Raw genomic sequence first — 16165 nt, forward strand, 5'->3', positions numbered from 1 at the left:
GGCATCAGAGTAGGCATGGGCGATAATACGCTATTATGGTATACGGCGGGATCTTAAAATAGCAAAGGCGTCAGTTTCAATAACAATATACCGTCATAAAAACAATGCATTTAAATAGGAGACAAGTATTATGCCTACAAATGCGCATGCGTGATTGTCATCACTGGACAGTGTGGAGGAGAGAAAGAGAGAGAGAAAGAGCGAGAGAGAGAGAGCGAGCGAGAGAGAGAGAGAAAAAGGTGAGGTGGCGAGTCGTGCGCCAATTGACCTGCAGTTTCACAGTATTTCCAGTTTCGATCAAACGAGAAGGGAGTTGTGGTAAATACGAACTATAATCATTTCCACTGCTGTACTGCGGGAGCCAACCAGATTTCTTGCGGTGCGAGGATGAATTTCTGAATAAAGCATGGGAGCGGTCGGTAACTCTAGTGTAATTTGAAAGGGTTTGAGCGCGCAGTCTAACAATATCACTACCCTACTCTAGAGATCTGCGCGGGACTAAATTTTGAATCCCGCTCCTGCCCGCACCCGCCAGATTTTAGCCTGAACCCGACCGCTCCCGCTTATATTAAGAATTTGTAGTCCCGCTGCCCGACCCGCCCCGTTTTCTGCCCGCCGCGCCCGATCCCGCTAAAGAGGGGGGAGAACAAAACCAAAAATCACCCAGCTATACAGTCCAGACAGCCAAGCTGTCTGTATAAACACACACACACAGCACCAAGCACACACACACACAGACAATTAAAGCTCTCTCTCTCATACGCGCGCGCGCACTAACACACACACAAGCACCAAGCAGACACACAGGCGTTTGCTGTTATATCAACTCAAAGGCTTGTAAAACCATGTATCAAGTACCAATGTAATACCAAAAGGTTTTATATAAAGGTATATAAATACTGAGTCGCGCCAGCTCCGGGCCGCAGCGCACATTCCTCTCGGCCCGATTCCGGCACGGATGCGGCAGCGCAGGCTCGCTTAGCGGAGCCAGGCCGAGTGGTAAGTCTCCGGCAGGCGAGAATCTAGCCGGAACTGGCTTTGCTAAGGTTTGCTATCTGGGAAAGCTCTCTCTCTCATTCGCGCGCACTAACATACACACACACACAAGCACCAAGCACACAGACAGGCAAAGCTCTCTCTCTCTCTCTCTCTCTCTCTCGCTCTCGCTCTCTCTCTCATTCGCATAGCAATATCCGCAGTATTGCTAGACAGCCCGCTCCCGTCCCAAATTAAACCCGTTACCGACCGCTCCCGCGATTTATTCGAAAATTTATTCCCGCGCCGCAGAAATCTGGTCGGGTACAGACCTCTACCCTACACTACCCTAAACGTATCGATGCTGTATTTCAGTCTTCATAAAGCACATAAACACTGTTATTTTCTTCATAAAATCCATGTTAGCCATTTAGCTATGAAGCTAGAGTCTTCGGGCAGACAGAAGCCCTGCCCATCACGCGAATCCAAATCTGTTCTGAAGTGAATTTGACATGTGAATAAAGCGGGGTTTGACGCGCGAGTGAAGCGAGTAAACTCAAATGTTCACGCGGCTATTTACGCGCGAATATCGCGATTTATCCGCGCGTGTCGTGTCTGGTGTAAACACATCATGAGTTTCTTTTTTATGAGACTTTTTTCAGGTGAAGTTTTTTTTCCCTCTCCGCTGTCGCCACTGGCTCGCATGGTTCAGGATTGGTAGAGCTACGCATCGATGATTTTGCTCTTCAGTGTTTGAACTCTCAGTAATGATTAAATCACACTGAACTGAGCTAAACTGAACTGAACTTAACTTAAACACTAAAAACTGAACTACACTGTTCCAGTTACTATGACCATTTTGTGAAGCTGCTTTGACACAATCTACATTGTAAAAGCGCTATACAAATAAAGCTGAATTGAATTGAATTACTCCTGGCGTTTTGCGTATCCGTGTGCACACTCACGAGTGTCTTTTGTTTAGTTATGAGGCATAAATGTCACCAATAAGTGGAAGCAAAACTTATCCCGTGTGCATGGTCTTTAAAAATCGCACAACTAACTTAAACATTGGTTCGTTTTCACAGAAGACGGCTTATCTGCTATTGATAATCCTGCCTTTGAGAGAGATGAAGTCCCACAATCCAGAAGTGACACCATTGATCGGGATTCAGGTGATAAACGCATTCAAAGTCAATTTTGCACTTTCACCACTCTGAAACCTAATTAAGGGATGTGAAGCAAGTTAGAAACATAATTAGTAAATATTTGAGTAAGTATTTAAATTTAAATGATAGACATGATGGTTCATGTCAGCTGTATTTCTTCTTCTTTTGCTATTTGGTTGCCTTGCTGGTGGATTTTGGGAAAAGCTGCTTTAACGTGTGTATATTGGATGTAAATATGAAATCATTGTGGGTTAAACAATAGTTAACAAAAATTGGGAAGGAAGTCTTTATCTCAGAATGCCTGACACCTGATATAGTGCACTATATAGAGGGTCTGTGTCATGTGACATCACCATGAGCCTGAAGCGACTGTGACTTCGCCCACTGAGTGGCAAAAATAGACAGCGGTCTAAAATGTGGAAACGCTGTTTCAATTGACTGTACAAACAGGTAAAAAAGTATCATCTATGATATAAACCTAAGTATCATCTATGATATAAAGTGAATGCTTCTAAAATACTGTATTTAATGTTTTACTCAATTTTATCCATCATCTGTGGGACAGTGTTAAGTTACAGTAGTCGCAACAAACTGATTTTCCTACAAGTAGTGCTACATGAGGCATAGATGATTAGATTAGACCAGTGGTTCTCAAACTTTTTTCATCAAGTACCACCTCAGACACTTTTTTCTCTCCATGTACCACCACCACATGTCCACATCTTACCTCCATTTCTGATTTCCCCATACAGATAATTCTGATGAAGAATCAAGCGATCAAATCAGAACAGTGTTTCAGGCCAAACAAGGCAAGAAGACCATTGACATCTACTGGATCTCTGATGATGGAGGTGAGACATGAGTTTGAGTAGGTAGTTCTGCTGCTCCAGCTGCTGGACAAACATGGTTTTGGTTACGATCTTGGCCAAAGCTTAAAGCAGGGGTGCTCAACCCTGTTCCTGGAGATCTACCTTCCTGCAGAGATTTGCTGCAACCTCGATCAAACACACCCATCCTTAATTACCAAGTGCTCTTTCAGATTCTACTTAAGCCGCTGTCACACAGCACGTTCTAGCCTCATAGACTTCCATTCATAAGCATGCAAAAGCAACAGACCAGAAACGCAAGCTCATGCGACAAGTTTTGCATTTCGCCGAGTTCGAAAGTTCAAGCTTGGTGAAATCGCATCATGTGACTGTGTGAGACCAATCGAAGATCAAAACATGAACTCCCTGTACAGAAATTTACAATGTGGACCAATCGCTCGCTTTTTTACTGCTTAATAATCTTGCTTAATCCCGCCTCTTTTCACAGCGCCGTATGACAGAATTTCTCAAACTCTAGTGTGACGGCAGCTTTAGTTGTCTTTGATCATGTTTGGAGCTCTGCAGTAAGGTAGATCTCCAGAAACAAGGTTGTGGTCCCCTGAATTAAACCAATATTCCACCCAAAAATGAAAATGTACTCACGTTTTACTCTCACAAGTGGTTTGAACCTTCATGAGTTTCTTCATTCTGTTGAACACAGAAGATGATATTCTGAAAAATATTGGGGAAACGGTAACAATTGACATCCATACGACAAAATGTTCAATTTATCTATTTGGTTTAATAGGGCTATTCATATCCTTCCTCTGTTTCCCAGTACAAATAACTAAACCAGGGGTGCTCACCCCTATTCCTGGAGATCTGCTTTCCTGCAAAGTTTAGCTCCAAGCCTGATCAAACACAACTAAACCAACTGATGCTGAGTTCAGACTGCATGATTTTAGCCCCAATTTTGGCTCGCCAACAAGTTTTAAGAATGGCCATCTAATGGCTGAAATCAATCAGCAAGAAGGTCGCTGGTTTGAGCCTCGGCTGGGTCAGTTGGCGTTTCTGTGTGGAGTTCGCATGTTCTCCCTGCGTTCGCATGGGTTTCATCCTGGTGCTCCGGTTTCCCCCACAGTCCAAAGACATGTGGTACAGGTGAATTGGGTAGGCTAAATTGTCCATAGTGTATGAGTGTGTGTGTGAATGAGTGTATGTGAATGTTTTCCAGAGATGGGTTGCAGCTGGAAGGGCATCCGCTGCATAAAAACTTGCTAAGTTGGCGGTTCATTCTGCTGTGGTGACCCCAGATTAATAAAGGGACTAAGTCGACAAGAAAATGAATGAATGAATGGCTGAAATTAGGTAAATCGATGCTTGTTCACGCAAGTAACAATCACACAATGTGAACCATCAAAGATGCGATCTGAAAGAATCGCAGATGAGTCACCGATACGTGTAAGATATTTGACGTGCTGAATATCTGGAGCTGTCTGAGATTCAAATCATGCCGTGTGAATTGAGTTTTGACTGAAAATAACATCAGCGATCAGCTACAGCCAATCAGAGTGCAACATTCATTAGACATGTGTGTGTGTACCGTCATTGGTGTGTACCTGCAGGCCAGTGGGAGGCTGATAGAGAAGGCCTTTTCAGTTTGTTTGGAAATGGAGGGAAAAAAATAGTGTATATTTGGCATGTGAGCAATATCACAACTGGGTTAAAAACGAAAGTTGAGGAGAAATTGCTAATTCCCAAACTCAGGTTAGCGAATATGTACATTTTCTACCCCATAAAAGGCCTCTTTTTCGTAATTTAGTTAATAACAAAAGAAATACAACATGTGTTTGGTTGAGAGACATAGTTTGGAAGAAGGTGTCGGCGTTTCTTCCTATAGTAAAGTCATGCAATGTGAAAGCTCCTGTCGCCGATCCATCTTGCAGTGTAAACAAAGCAGGGACAAAACGCTAGCCCAGATAGTCATGCAGTGTGAAAACATCTGTGACATGACTACTTTGGAAAATCATGCAGTCTGAACTCGATATAAGTAGAATCTGAAGAAGATCTTGGTAAATTAAAGGCAGGTTTGTCTGATAAATTTTGCAGCTGAACTCTGCGGGAAGGTTAATTTCCAGAAACAGGGCTAAGCACCCCTAATTTAAACACACTTAAACCAAAATAAATGTACTTGCAATGGAATGACAAGTAAATCCTTGTTCTGCTTTTGTTATCAGTTCTTGTTTTAATCATAAACCCACATTCAATGGATCCACTGCTCTTTCAGGTCTGACTCTACTAGTGCCGTATTTGCTGACCAGAAGGAACCGCTGGAAAAAGAGCAAAATCCGAGTGTTTATCTTAGGAGATCAAGAGACCAAGAAAGAAGACCGTGACGAGTCAGTCCATCATCATCCTCATTTTTGTAACTAGATTTACGCAGGACGTGCTATTTAAACACTGTTTTCCTTTCAGCATGAAGATGCTGCTAAAGAGATTCCGGCTGGAAATTGAGGAAGTTATTGTGATAACAGATGTGGATAAACCTCCCCTAGCTAAAAAGTGAGAAATACAAGGCTTCTTCCAAATCTGAAACTGTGGTATCAAAGTTTTCTCCAGGTCTCCCAATCATAATTATGAGTTTGCAGAAGCTGCACACCTCTTAAGTCTCATTCATGATATTTCTGACAACATGTAAAGGAGGTAGGATAACTAACACATTTGTTTCTGTAGTGTGCAGCGATTTGAGGACACCATCACCCCCTTTAGGCTGAGTGAAGAACAGACCAGAGTAGACCTGCAGGAGTTCAGGAGACTCAATCCGTGGGCAGTTTCTGACAAAGATCTGGAGGCTGTTAGACCCAAGGTGAGTGTGTGTAGTCCTGGGGTTTTATGTACAAAGACTTGCGTTGAATTAATACTAAAACATTGCGGATACGGACAAAGCTGTAAATGTGCGTACACAGTCAAAAATTCAGATGTATGAAACACTGCGTACGCAGAATCCCACGCATATTCTCTTTGTACATTAGAATTAACGTGACACTCAGCGCACGTGCACGAGCGCAAAATCCAAATGCGAGCGTAAAACCTGGCGTACGCAAAGTTGTGCGCATGCAGCGCCCCTGGTTTTTACTTCCTTGTGGGGTAACGTTTCCTCAAGTATCGCCATAGCAGTAATGTTTGACCTTCCCTGCTGAAACATCCAGCTCAAACCAGCCTAGGCTGGTTTGCTGGTTTTAGCTGGTCGACCAGGCTGGTTTTAGAAAGGTTTTGGCCATTTCCAGGCTGGTCTTAGCTGGTCAGGCTGGAAAATGACCAGCTAAATCCAGCCAAAACCAGCTTGTCCAGCCTAGCCAGGCTGGGAGCCCAGCCAAAACCAGCTATGACCAGCTAAGACCAGGATGGAAATGGCTGGAAACCAGCCTGGAAATGGCCAAAACCCCTCTAAAACCAGCCTGGTCGACCAGCTAAAAAAAGCTGGATTTTTCAGCAGGGTTGTGAGAATATTTTTGGTCCGTATGAGAAAAAAAGACTTTAAGTATTTTATATTTTATTTTATGTAAAGGTGTTTTCTCTGTGGGTTGTGTTTGTAGATAGAGTAAGGCTAATCATACAGAATATACACTCTAAAACAGAGCTGGGTTGTTATAACGCAATGTTGAATCACTCATGGACAAACCCAACCAACGTGGAAAAACCTTAAATTAAACTAAAAACATTTCAACCAACACTGGGTTGCACCAACCCATTGTAATTTAGAGCACATTATTTAAATTATTACATCTAAGTATACAACATATTTATGCGTGTCTGTCTGTGCACACTCTGGGATATTGTAACCCAACAGTTGGGCTTGTCCATATTTTATGTTGGGTTATGGCAAGAGTTTGTGTGTGAGTTATTGTTGCCAGTCCATGGCTTTCTTTATATAACCGTGTTTGATTTTCAGGTGGAGAGGACGGTGCGACTAAATGAGATCATCAAGAAGAACTCCCTCTACGCTGCTCTGGTTGTAGTGTAAGAAATGTTATCATTTACATGCATTAATTCAAAGTGACTCACAAATAAGAGACACCACAAGCAAATGGTCACAATTTGGAGGAAACTCTTGTAATGGCTCAATTCAAGACTCATTGTGGTTTGCAAATCATGGTACTCATTTGTTTCCATTTCAACTTTAAGAAGTATCAAAAGAGCATCTGCTGTACCCCTTCTTTTGAGATATTTTTGTAAGGCTACCTAGCACAACAGTACAGTACAAGGAGTGGAGCTAGACTCGCTGCTGAACACGGATTGGTTTACAGAGAATCGCTTGCACATGCAACAAGAAAAAGGGAACAACAACATCAACACGGGGTGATGCAGTGGCGCAGTAGGTAGTGCTGTCGCCTCACAGCAAGAAGGTTGCTGTTTCGAGCCTCGGCTGGGTCAGTTGGCGTTGCATGTTCTCCCTACATTTGCGTGGGTTTCCTCCGGGTGCTCCGGTTTCCCCCACAGTCCAAAGACATGCAGTACAGGTGAATTGGTTAGGCAGGGCTCGAAATTAACTTTTTTACTTGGTAGCACCGGTGCTCCCAACTTCAAATATTTAGGAGCACCAAAAAAATTGCTGCAAATTGTTTTTTAAGGGATTTATTGTATTTTAAAACAACATCAATAGGACTGACAAAAACCAGAAACAACTATCTAACTAATGCTGCGAAGACATTGATATTTGTGTGCAATAATTCCAAAATGAATGTCTAATAATTAGGCCATAGAATATTAATGATGATAAAAATGACAATAATAGTAACAATGAATTACATTTCTCATAATGATACTGCCTTGAATGTGCTTGAATGTAGTTTATCTGATATAAAAAGTCTGTTACTTTATGAAAAATAATTGTATAGTTTGCATCAAACAAAAATGAAGCATTGCAGTAAGAAATATTTATTTTGTACTGCTGTTTTTATATGCATGTCAGTTTAATAAATAATATTTCTGCTACAAAACAAACAAAAGATTATAATAAATCATTCAATTCAAGGCTGAAAGCTGCAAAGTCATCAGTAAATAAAAAAAAAAAAATCATATACACCTCAAAAAAGAATAGACAAAAGAAAGTAAGTAAAGTCTCACTTCTATCACTCTTTAAAAGATTTGGTTTCATTTTGTGTCAATTTAAAGGTTCAGTCTGAGCTGATCTTCATTTTTCTGTGTTCGTGGAAAAGCAGGCGAGTCAGCCGACCCAACTTATGAGCAGGCATAGCATCTTGCGATGACAACCGGCGCAATACCGCTCTTTGTTATGAGCCGCAGTTTCAGTGTAAACTTAGTAAAGGCGAGCTTCTTTGGCGATGATATGTACAGTATTAGATTTGACTTTTAGCAGACATTGGCGCTAAACACGCAGTGAATGCAACGCATGGAGATTCGGGCGCCTTCTTCAAGAAGCGCGTACTCGATTGATCTCAGCTGGTGGATCATTATTCACCACGTGACGTGTCATGATCGCTCTCATCTGCACCTCAATTTTAGGTGGGGTTTGCAAACCTGTGTGCTTTAAGTTTTTACTCTTCAGCCGTTTGCATTTCCCCGTGGTCATAAAAGCTCCTTCCATGTCATATGACAGCAGAATACCTTGAGTGATTGACAGCTAATATAAACCAATATAGCGGCAGGGAAGAGCGATTCAGCACGTTTTTTACAAAAAATCAAAACAGGTCGCACTACAACCATTATCTGCAGTCGCACTAATGCTCCCAGATATATTATGAGGTCGCATAGATTAATTTTCGGGCGCATATGCGACCAAAATTGTCGCAATTTCGAGCCCTGTTAGGGTAAATTTTCTGTATTGTATGAGTGTGAATGAGCGCGTGTGGATGTTTCCCAAAGATGGGTGGTGGCTGAAAGGGCATCCCCTGTATAAAAACGTGCTGGATAAGTTGGCGGTTCATTCCACTGTGGCAACCCCAGATTGATAAAAGGGCAAAAAGTAAATGAATGAATGAATGAACATCAACATGGGGAGTGCAATTTTTGAATACACAGCAAAGACATGACTCTGTAATGCAATGACGGTGCACAAGCACAGTAATGATCCATTGTCAAATGAAGCTCAAAGCTTGTTGCCTTCTTGTGACAAACAGCCACATGAAGATCTAAGAACAGGATCTGCTGTGTCTTGTTGTTTATGGGAACGTCCACATGTCATGTCTAAAAATGTGTAGACAGTGTGAGTTTTGCCAAGTAAAGTCCGGGACACACCAAGCTTGATGCCTGGCTGTTGGGTAGCACGGACTTAGTTGGTTTGGTGTTTTCCACACGCCACCTTTTGTCGCATCACTTTGGGCTGAATAAGCATGTACAATTGCCGTTGGTCGAAGAAAGCACTCTAATTGGATACTCAGCAATGAATCAGAGTGTGAGGTCAAACACTGAAGTGACCTAACAAAGTAAACAATTCAAGTTGAGCGAAAACACAGAGGAGCTAGCTGTAATTTTGACTTGTCAAATATTTACAAAAAAAATTTAATTGACAGACATACAGTTGAAAGCAGGAGTTTACATACACAGTATAAAAAGGCACATAACCATCAAAAAAAAAGTCAGATGTTAATGTGACTAAACCTTTTTACCCAGAAGGCCATAGCTGTGAATTTGCTTCTGTTTGGCAAGCCCGCCAATACAGGTATATGCCTGCTAATTTACAGTCTATGCTGCTAATACAATGGATCGGTTTCTGAGACCCCACGATTCAGAGCCTTCAAGTTCAGGGCTTAAACCCAAAAGACGACGAAATGATGATCAGTATTTGAGTTTAGGATTTACATGGACAGGACCAGCTGATGAACCACGACCTTTATGTGTGGTTTGTCAAGATATTTTGGCTAATGACAGCATGAGACCCGCTAAACTTCGGCGACACCTTGAAATCAAGCATGATGAGGTAGCAGGAAAACCTCCAGAATTTTGTGTGTGTGCGTGTGCGCGCATGTGTGTGTGCGTTTTTGGAAGGAGGGGGGCGCCAATGGATAAGTTGTGTCAAAAGGGAGGCCCACTGTGTTAGACTTTGAAAAACCCTGGACTAAACGTTTTTTCCTTTAGGTAAGTTAGAATTATCATATTTGTTTCTGTTATCCTTAATAGCAGAATAATGAGAGATTTTTTTTTTTTTGAGAAATTGTTATAACTTTTCTAGAAAGTCAAGTTTACATACAATAGGATTATTCTGCCTATGAAAAAGCTCAGATGATGATGTCAAGGTTTTGGAAGTTTCTGATTGGCTAATTGACAACATTTGAGTTCATTGTCCTGAGACATGTCCTGTGGTCTGATGGAACTAAGATTGAACTGTTTGGCCATAATGACCAGTGTTAGATTTGGAAGACAAAGGGGAAAGCTTACAAGCCTAGGAACACCATCCCAACTGTGAAGTATGGGGGCGGCAGCATCATGTTGTGTTTTGCTGCAGGAGGGACTGGTCCACTTCACAGCATAAATGGCATCATGAAGAAAGAACATTATGGAGAAATACTGAAGCAACATCTCAAGACATCAGCCAGAAAATTAAAACTTGGCCACAAATGGGTCTTCCAAACAGACCATCACCCTACGCATACTGCCAAATTAGTTCAAATGTGCTTTAAGGACAATAGAGTGAATGCTTTGGAGTGGCCATCACAAAGCCCTGATCTCAATCCTATAGAACATTTGTGGGCAGAGTTGAAAAAGCTTGTGTGAGCAAGACAGCCAACAAATCTGACTCAGATGCACCATTTCTGTCAGGAGGAATGGGCCAAAATTACTTCAAACTATTGTGAGAAGTGTTTAGTATCATTTACTAACAGAATTTTTTATTATTATTATTATTATGTTCCTTTTTTTAGAGTGTATGTAAACTTCTGGTTTTCACTGTATTTGCACAAACAAATCCCTTCATGGTGATTAACTGTACTGTGAAAATGGAACGAAACCCTGCTTTGTTTACACTTCATATGTGCTCACAAGTTCCAGTTACCTTTTGATGAATGAGAAAACTACTACTCTAAACTACTAAGACTGCTGGCCTCAGCGAGTGCGGAAAGACATGTCCTCTCATCATGCAGGCACAAAACTTGCACTCTTGTTTCATTCAGCTGACATGCTTTTTGGGACAAACCGCAGATGCAAGCAGAGTTAGGGTGCTTTCACACCTGTGAATGGATTCAGTTGTTCCGAAACAGAGATTATAATTGTTACATTGTTGCTCTTTGCTCTTGGAGCGGTTCGCTTTCACACTGCAAAGTTTCTAATCGGACCAAAAGAACTAAAACAAGTCACGTGTGAGTAAACTCTCCTCACATTGGTCAGAGTGTCAGGGTTTATTTTGCAGAGTCCCGCTCAGCTGTCAGGAGAGGTGGTGATGTTTGACAAGGTGCGCGCGACGTGCCTGAAGAGTGAGAAGAGATGCGGTGGGCAGGGGTGAGAAGGGTGCGTGATGTAGCCTATTTGAGGACTGTGAAGGAGACGCGAGAATACCGGGAGATTATGACTCGTTTGAGGGCTTCCGGAGACTCGCGAAACTTCCCGCCCTACTCATAATTCTCTCTTCATATAGCCGTATGCCTATTACATATCCATAAAACACTGTGATGTAACCTCGCTCGGATCGTTTGCTTTCTCACTGCAATCGATCCACTCCAGGGTTCGTTTCAATCGAGCCAAGACCACCTCATTCAAGCGATCTCGGAGCGATTGATTTGGCGCAGATCAGAGAGCGATTGGTGGATTCACATGTGCCAAAAAAAACGCGCTAACTGGGCAAATGAGACAGGTTCCGAAACAGAAGTGTAGGTGTGGAAGCACCCTTAGCTTGACACAAGCTCGTGGCTTGTTTTTGGCCTTAAAGGGTCACGAAACACCAAAACACATTTGTTGAGCTGTTGACAGTCGTATATGTGTCCCACACTGCTAAAAACACTATAAGGACACCAATATATTTCACTAAAAAGTGTAAATTGGTTGTTTTTGCGTTATTTCAAGCAAATTCGTACTTCTGGTTTGAAACTAATGTTTGAAGCTGCGTCACGGTCATGACATAATAGCGTTGTATTCCAGCGTGCAGACTGGACGTCTGTGCCAGAGTGAGTCTTATTACGTCTTACAGTGTGATGCATTAATGCATGAGTAAAGCTTGGTTCAAACCAATCAGCGCGCTCTATTGTGCAACTTCATTAATATTCATTACTGTCAGAGTGTAGACGGCAGAGACGCCACGTTGTGTTGGCAAAACAAGCGTGAAGTGTTGCTTTTATTGTTTGCTGCCGTTAAGTTTTGTTTTCATTTTCTCTCTGAGAGAGCTTATCTGGATCACGTGTGGATTAACAGTGTATGCGACGCTCGACAACAATATTTTACGTGTCTAAGGAGGAACATTGTTTACCTGAGAGCTGTTCTCATCTGCAAACGCTGAGATCCGGATTCGCTTGTAGTATTCTCTTAATAAAGACGCGGCTCTAGTTGCTGGTGATTGTCCTGTCTCTACAGATTTGGTAAGTGAGTGACCAGCGCTCTTTGTTTAATCAGTTCGTATTTCATTCGTATCAAACAAACTATTGCAACGAGTATAAACAAGTTAGCACTAACAGTTACAACCAAACTATAACCTCGTGTTGGATTTTGTGACCGGAATAACAAACGCGGCTTTCTGACGCTACCTGACGTGTGCATCTAAGTTTCCGGGAAATGCTGAGTTTTTTTTTTTCTCTCATTCGCCGTGCGGTATCAAACATTGCATGAAAAATACACGCTTAGAGCAGTTCCTCGAATCAAATATCTCGTTTGTCGCGAGGGACATGAATGAATTCCCTGAATGAAAGAGCCAAACTGCAGTTAAAGTCCACCATTTAATAATCTGGCAATTAATTCGACTACAGATGTCCATGTAAACACAGTCACTTTGTCCGCTGTGGTTGTGTGTTTTGACTCTGAAATTCAGCGCGCCCAAATAGACACTCCCACACCAAGCCTCTTTTCTTCCTCCGACACTCCCCCCTAAACAGAGCTGGACACGCCCACTTTTCTCACTTTTTCCAAAGTAGAGGTGTGAAAACACCCTGCTGAAACGAGGGGTTTCATGGCCCTTTAAGGGTACTATGGGTGATAAAAAAGCAAGACTTGTCAGGATGACCCGTATCAAACTCTACACTGAAAAAAGTGTTGCATGCAGAACTGTTGCAAAAAATTAGTTTGTGTTGAATTTAAACAAACAAATTAAGTTTAGTAATGTTCAACTTAATTTGTTTGTTTAAATTCAGCCCAAATAAATTGTTTACAACCTCTTAACGTAAAGAAATTGAGTAAATCCAAGGAATCATCTTCGAATAATTTTTTTCAGTGTACTGTACCGTTCAGTGGAAGGAAGCATTCGACCTACTTAAATATGCAGTATGTAGGACTGACTAGTGGTTGAACTAGGTTTTGCAGTCCAAATTCTAAATATTGCAGAGGGTTTTCCATAGTCAGGTTGCCAGATTGATGACACCAAGAGGAACAAGTGTGCCTGAAAATCGAGTTTTACACTGTAAGCCAGGCATGTCCAAACTCAGCCCTGAAGGGCCAGTGTCCTGCAAAGTTTAGTTCGATCCACAATCAGACACAGCTGGGCTAGCTAATCAAGCTCTTACTAGGCTTTCTAGAAACATCCTTGCAGGTGTATTGAGGCAAGTTGGAGCTAAAATCTGCAGGACACCGGCCCTCCAGGATCGAGTTTGGACACCCCTGCTGTAAGCTATAACTATGAATCCTCCAGAGGTTGCATACATTGAGAGAGCCTTCAAGACTGAAATAAAATACTGTTTTCATCAAGGCAATCTGGGTTGAGATGTAATTGGGTAGACTGGCAGTGGGTGGAGTTACACAGGTCGAAGAAAAGATAGGCATTGCAACACGGAACGCACATTTTTAAGAGAGAAAAGCTGACTTTAGCAATGTTTTTCAGAAAATCAAGAATGTAAACTTGGCAAAAACTCACTTAGAGCATCTTTAACCAAGTTTCTCGGTTCTGAACAGTGTGTGTGTGTTTGTATTTCAGTTCTCTCCCAGTGCCGGATCTCAACTGTCCCAGCTCCCTCTATATGGCCTGGATGGACGCGCTGAGTATCGGTATCAACTGTCCCGCCCTGCTCATCCGAGGAAACCAGGAGAACGTCATGACCTTTTACTGCCAGTAAAACTCATCATCAAACATTTATAACTGCACATAAATCTGCAGTCATATTCAGCGATGAGATGTTAAACTTCTTGGAAATCAGACGTGATGAACTGAAATGAGCTACTTAATTCTCCTGTGCAATGATTGTATTACTGCAGATGTAGTTGAAGTCAGAATTATTAACCCCCCTTTGTTTTTTTTTTGTTTTTTTCTTTTTTAAATATTTCCCAAATGATGTTTAACATAGCAATGAAATTTTCACAGTATGTCTGATCATGCTTTTTCTTCTGGAGAAAGTCTTATTTGTTTTTGTTGGCTAGAATAAAAGCAGTTTTTATTTATTAAAAAAAAAAAATTATGTCAATATTATTAGCCCCTTTAAGCTATTTTTTTTTCTGATAGTCTACAGAACAAACCATCGCTATACAATAACTTGCCTAATTCCCCTAACCTGCCTAGTTAACCTAATTACCCTAGTGAAGCCTTTAAATGTCACTTTAAGCTGTATAGAAGTGTCTTGAAGAATATCTAGCCTAATATTATTTACTGTCATCATGGCAAAGATAAAATAAATCAGTTATTAGAAATGAGTTATTATGTTTAGAAATGTGTTGAAGAAATCTGCTCTCTGTTAAACAGAAATTGGGGGAAAAATAAATGGGGGCAAATCATTTAGGGGGGCTAACAATTCTGACTTAAACTGTATATTTATTCAACATGTTTGTATAATCTTTGAGGATGATACAAGCCAAGAAGATTTAGCTAGAAATGACAGATTAAAAATATTATAGAAATGCAATGGAGTTATTCTGGTGGAGGGAAGCACTTTATCTCATATCTCGGGACCTTAATTTCAAAGCATAATATTTAAAGCAAAACATAAGTTAATATGAATGAAAGTTACATTTTGTCTACATAAATTATCAGAATTATAATTTTGTTAACAATAACAAATATGTCCTTTCTCCACCTTTCAGTGTGAAAAATAGCAGTAATAAATATTCAATCAGAAGTCTTACTGCCCCCAAGTGTTCAAAACATTAAAATATTTTAAAAATATATACAATTAATGCTCATAACATGTTAAGTATACACTATATCTTAAATAAACACAGACTGCAAAATGTGGAGCTTGAATGCGAAGTCACTTTGTATACCCTCAAATGCCAAATTCCTGAATTCAAATGTAAAATGCCAGCTGTTGACAGATATTCAGTATGCTTACATGATCACCCATGATTACATGATACTCCAATTTTTATATGATTAAGATTATATTCTGATTAAGAGTCTACCAGATATTTAATTACATTAGCCCCTTTCACACAGTGATACCGGTAACTATCTGGAAAATTTCCGGAACGACTTTACCGGTATATTCAAAAAAGCGCTGTTCACACAGGCGAGGACGTTACGGAAATTTTCCGGAAAAGAGCATTCACACATCCATTCCAAAATACCGGTAAATTCTGACATCATTCACCACAAATGAGCTTTAAACGGCTGCGCTTGTATTTGTAAACATTTGACTAAATTACAAACTCTGTGGATGATCAATATTGTGAACAACTTTCGCAGGATCACTTTCGCATGTCGAGATGTTCATAATATGTGTGTGTGCAGGCGCTCACGGGCGCTCACACGCAAAGCTTGAAGGTAAACAAACAACGGCTTATCATAAGCATCTCATCGATGATTATTTACACAGTTGGCATTAAGAAGAACAAATAAACGTGATCTGACTAACTTCTAGCAGCTAAATGTGTCTGGAAAAATATTCAAAGGCTTTTATTCTCATAAACCGCGCGGACGTGAATGCGTCTGACTGTTGTGATTGGCTAAAGCAGACGTCTCACGTCAGCACGTTCTAGACGTGCACGCGCTTATTCCGGCAATCTTTCTTCTGCATTCACACAGCGCAGCATTCCGGCAAATTGCCGGTAATGTTACAACTTCTCTTTCCGGAAAATAGCCAGAACAAATTTACCGGTATTTTCAAAAAGGACCTGTTCACACATACAGACCTTTCCGGA

General features: G+C 41.2%; 2 protein-coding genes and 3 long non-coding RNA genes across 9 annotated transcripts in view; 3 read left to right on the top strand and 2 right to left on the bottom strand.

Annotated features, from left to right (window-relative positions):
* LOC147842925 (uncharacterized) overlaps nt 1-16165 on the bottom strand; it is a 959952-nt gene that overhangs the window by 848958 nt on the left and 94829 nt on the right. The gene's annotated exons all lie outside the window — the stretch shown is intronic.
* Nucleotides 1-16165, top strand: part of si:ch211-225k7.4 — a 494418-nt gene that overhangs the window by 188704 nt on the left and 289549 nt on the right.
* si:dkey-88n24.3 overlaps nt 1-16165 on the top strand; it is a 285177-nt gene that overhangs the window by 156678 nt on the left and 112334 nt on the right.
* The window catches only part of LOC147842940 (uncharacterized), an 84181-nt gene that overhangs the window by 38558 nt on the left and 29458 nt on the right, over nt 1-16165 (bottom strand). For 3 of the 4 annotated variants that reach the window (XR_015495255.1, XR_015495254.1, XR_015495256.1), the window contains exons 13-14: nt 3611-3655; nt 2869-3031 (exon numbers count right to left, since the gene is read on the bottom strand). This is a non-coding gene — a long non-coding RNA (uncharacterized LOC147842940). Of the gene's footprint in view, nt 1-2868; nt 3032-3610; nt 3680-16165 lie in introns of all 4 variants that reach the window. The other variant, XR_015495257.1, reaches the window with a different exon arrangement.
* The window catches only part of slc12a10.2 (solute carrier family 12 member 10, tandem duplicate 2), a 46207-nt gene that overhangs the window by 28683 nt on the left and 1359 nt on the right, over nt 1-16165 (top strand). The window contains exons 20-26 of one of the 2 annotated variants that reach the window (XR_015494851.1): nt 2061-2147; nt 2894-2992; nt 5235-5346; nt 5423-5509; nt 5681-5813; nt 6900-6967; nt 14013-16140. Coding sequence is in view for 1 of the 2 variants with exons in the window: in NM_001045001.1 (NP_001038466.1) it covers nt 2061-2147; nt 2894-2992; nt 5235-5346; nt 5423-5509; nt 5681-5813; nt 6900-6967; nt 14013-14151 (725 nt within the window). In the remaining variant the exon portion in view is untranslated. 2 annotated transcript variants of the gene reach the window in all.

This window comes from Danio rerio, chromosome 7, assembly GCF_052040795.2.
Source record: "Danio rerio strain M-AB ecotype USA chromosome 7, GRCz13ab, whole genome shotgun sequence".
NCBI classification, from domain to species: Eukaryota; Metazoa; Chordata; class Actinopteri; order Cypriniformes; family Danionidae; genus Danio; species Danio rerio.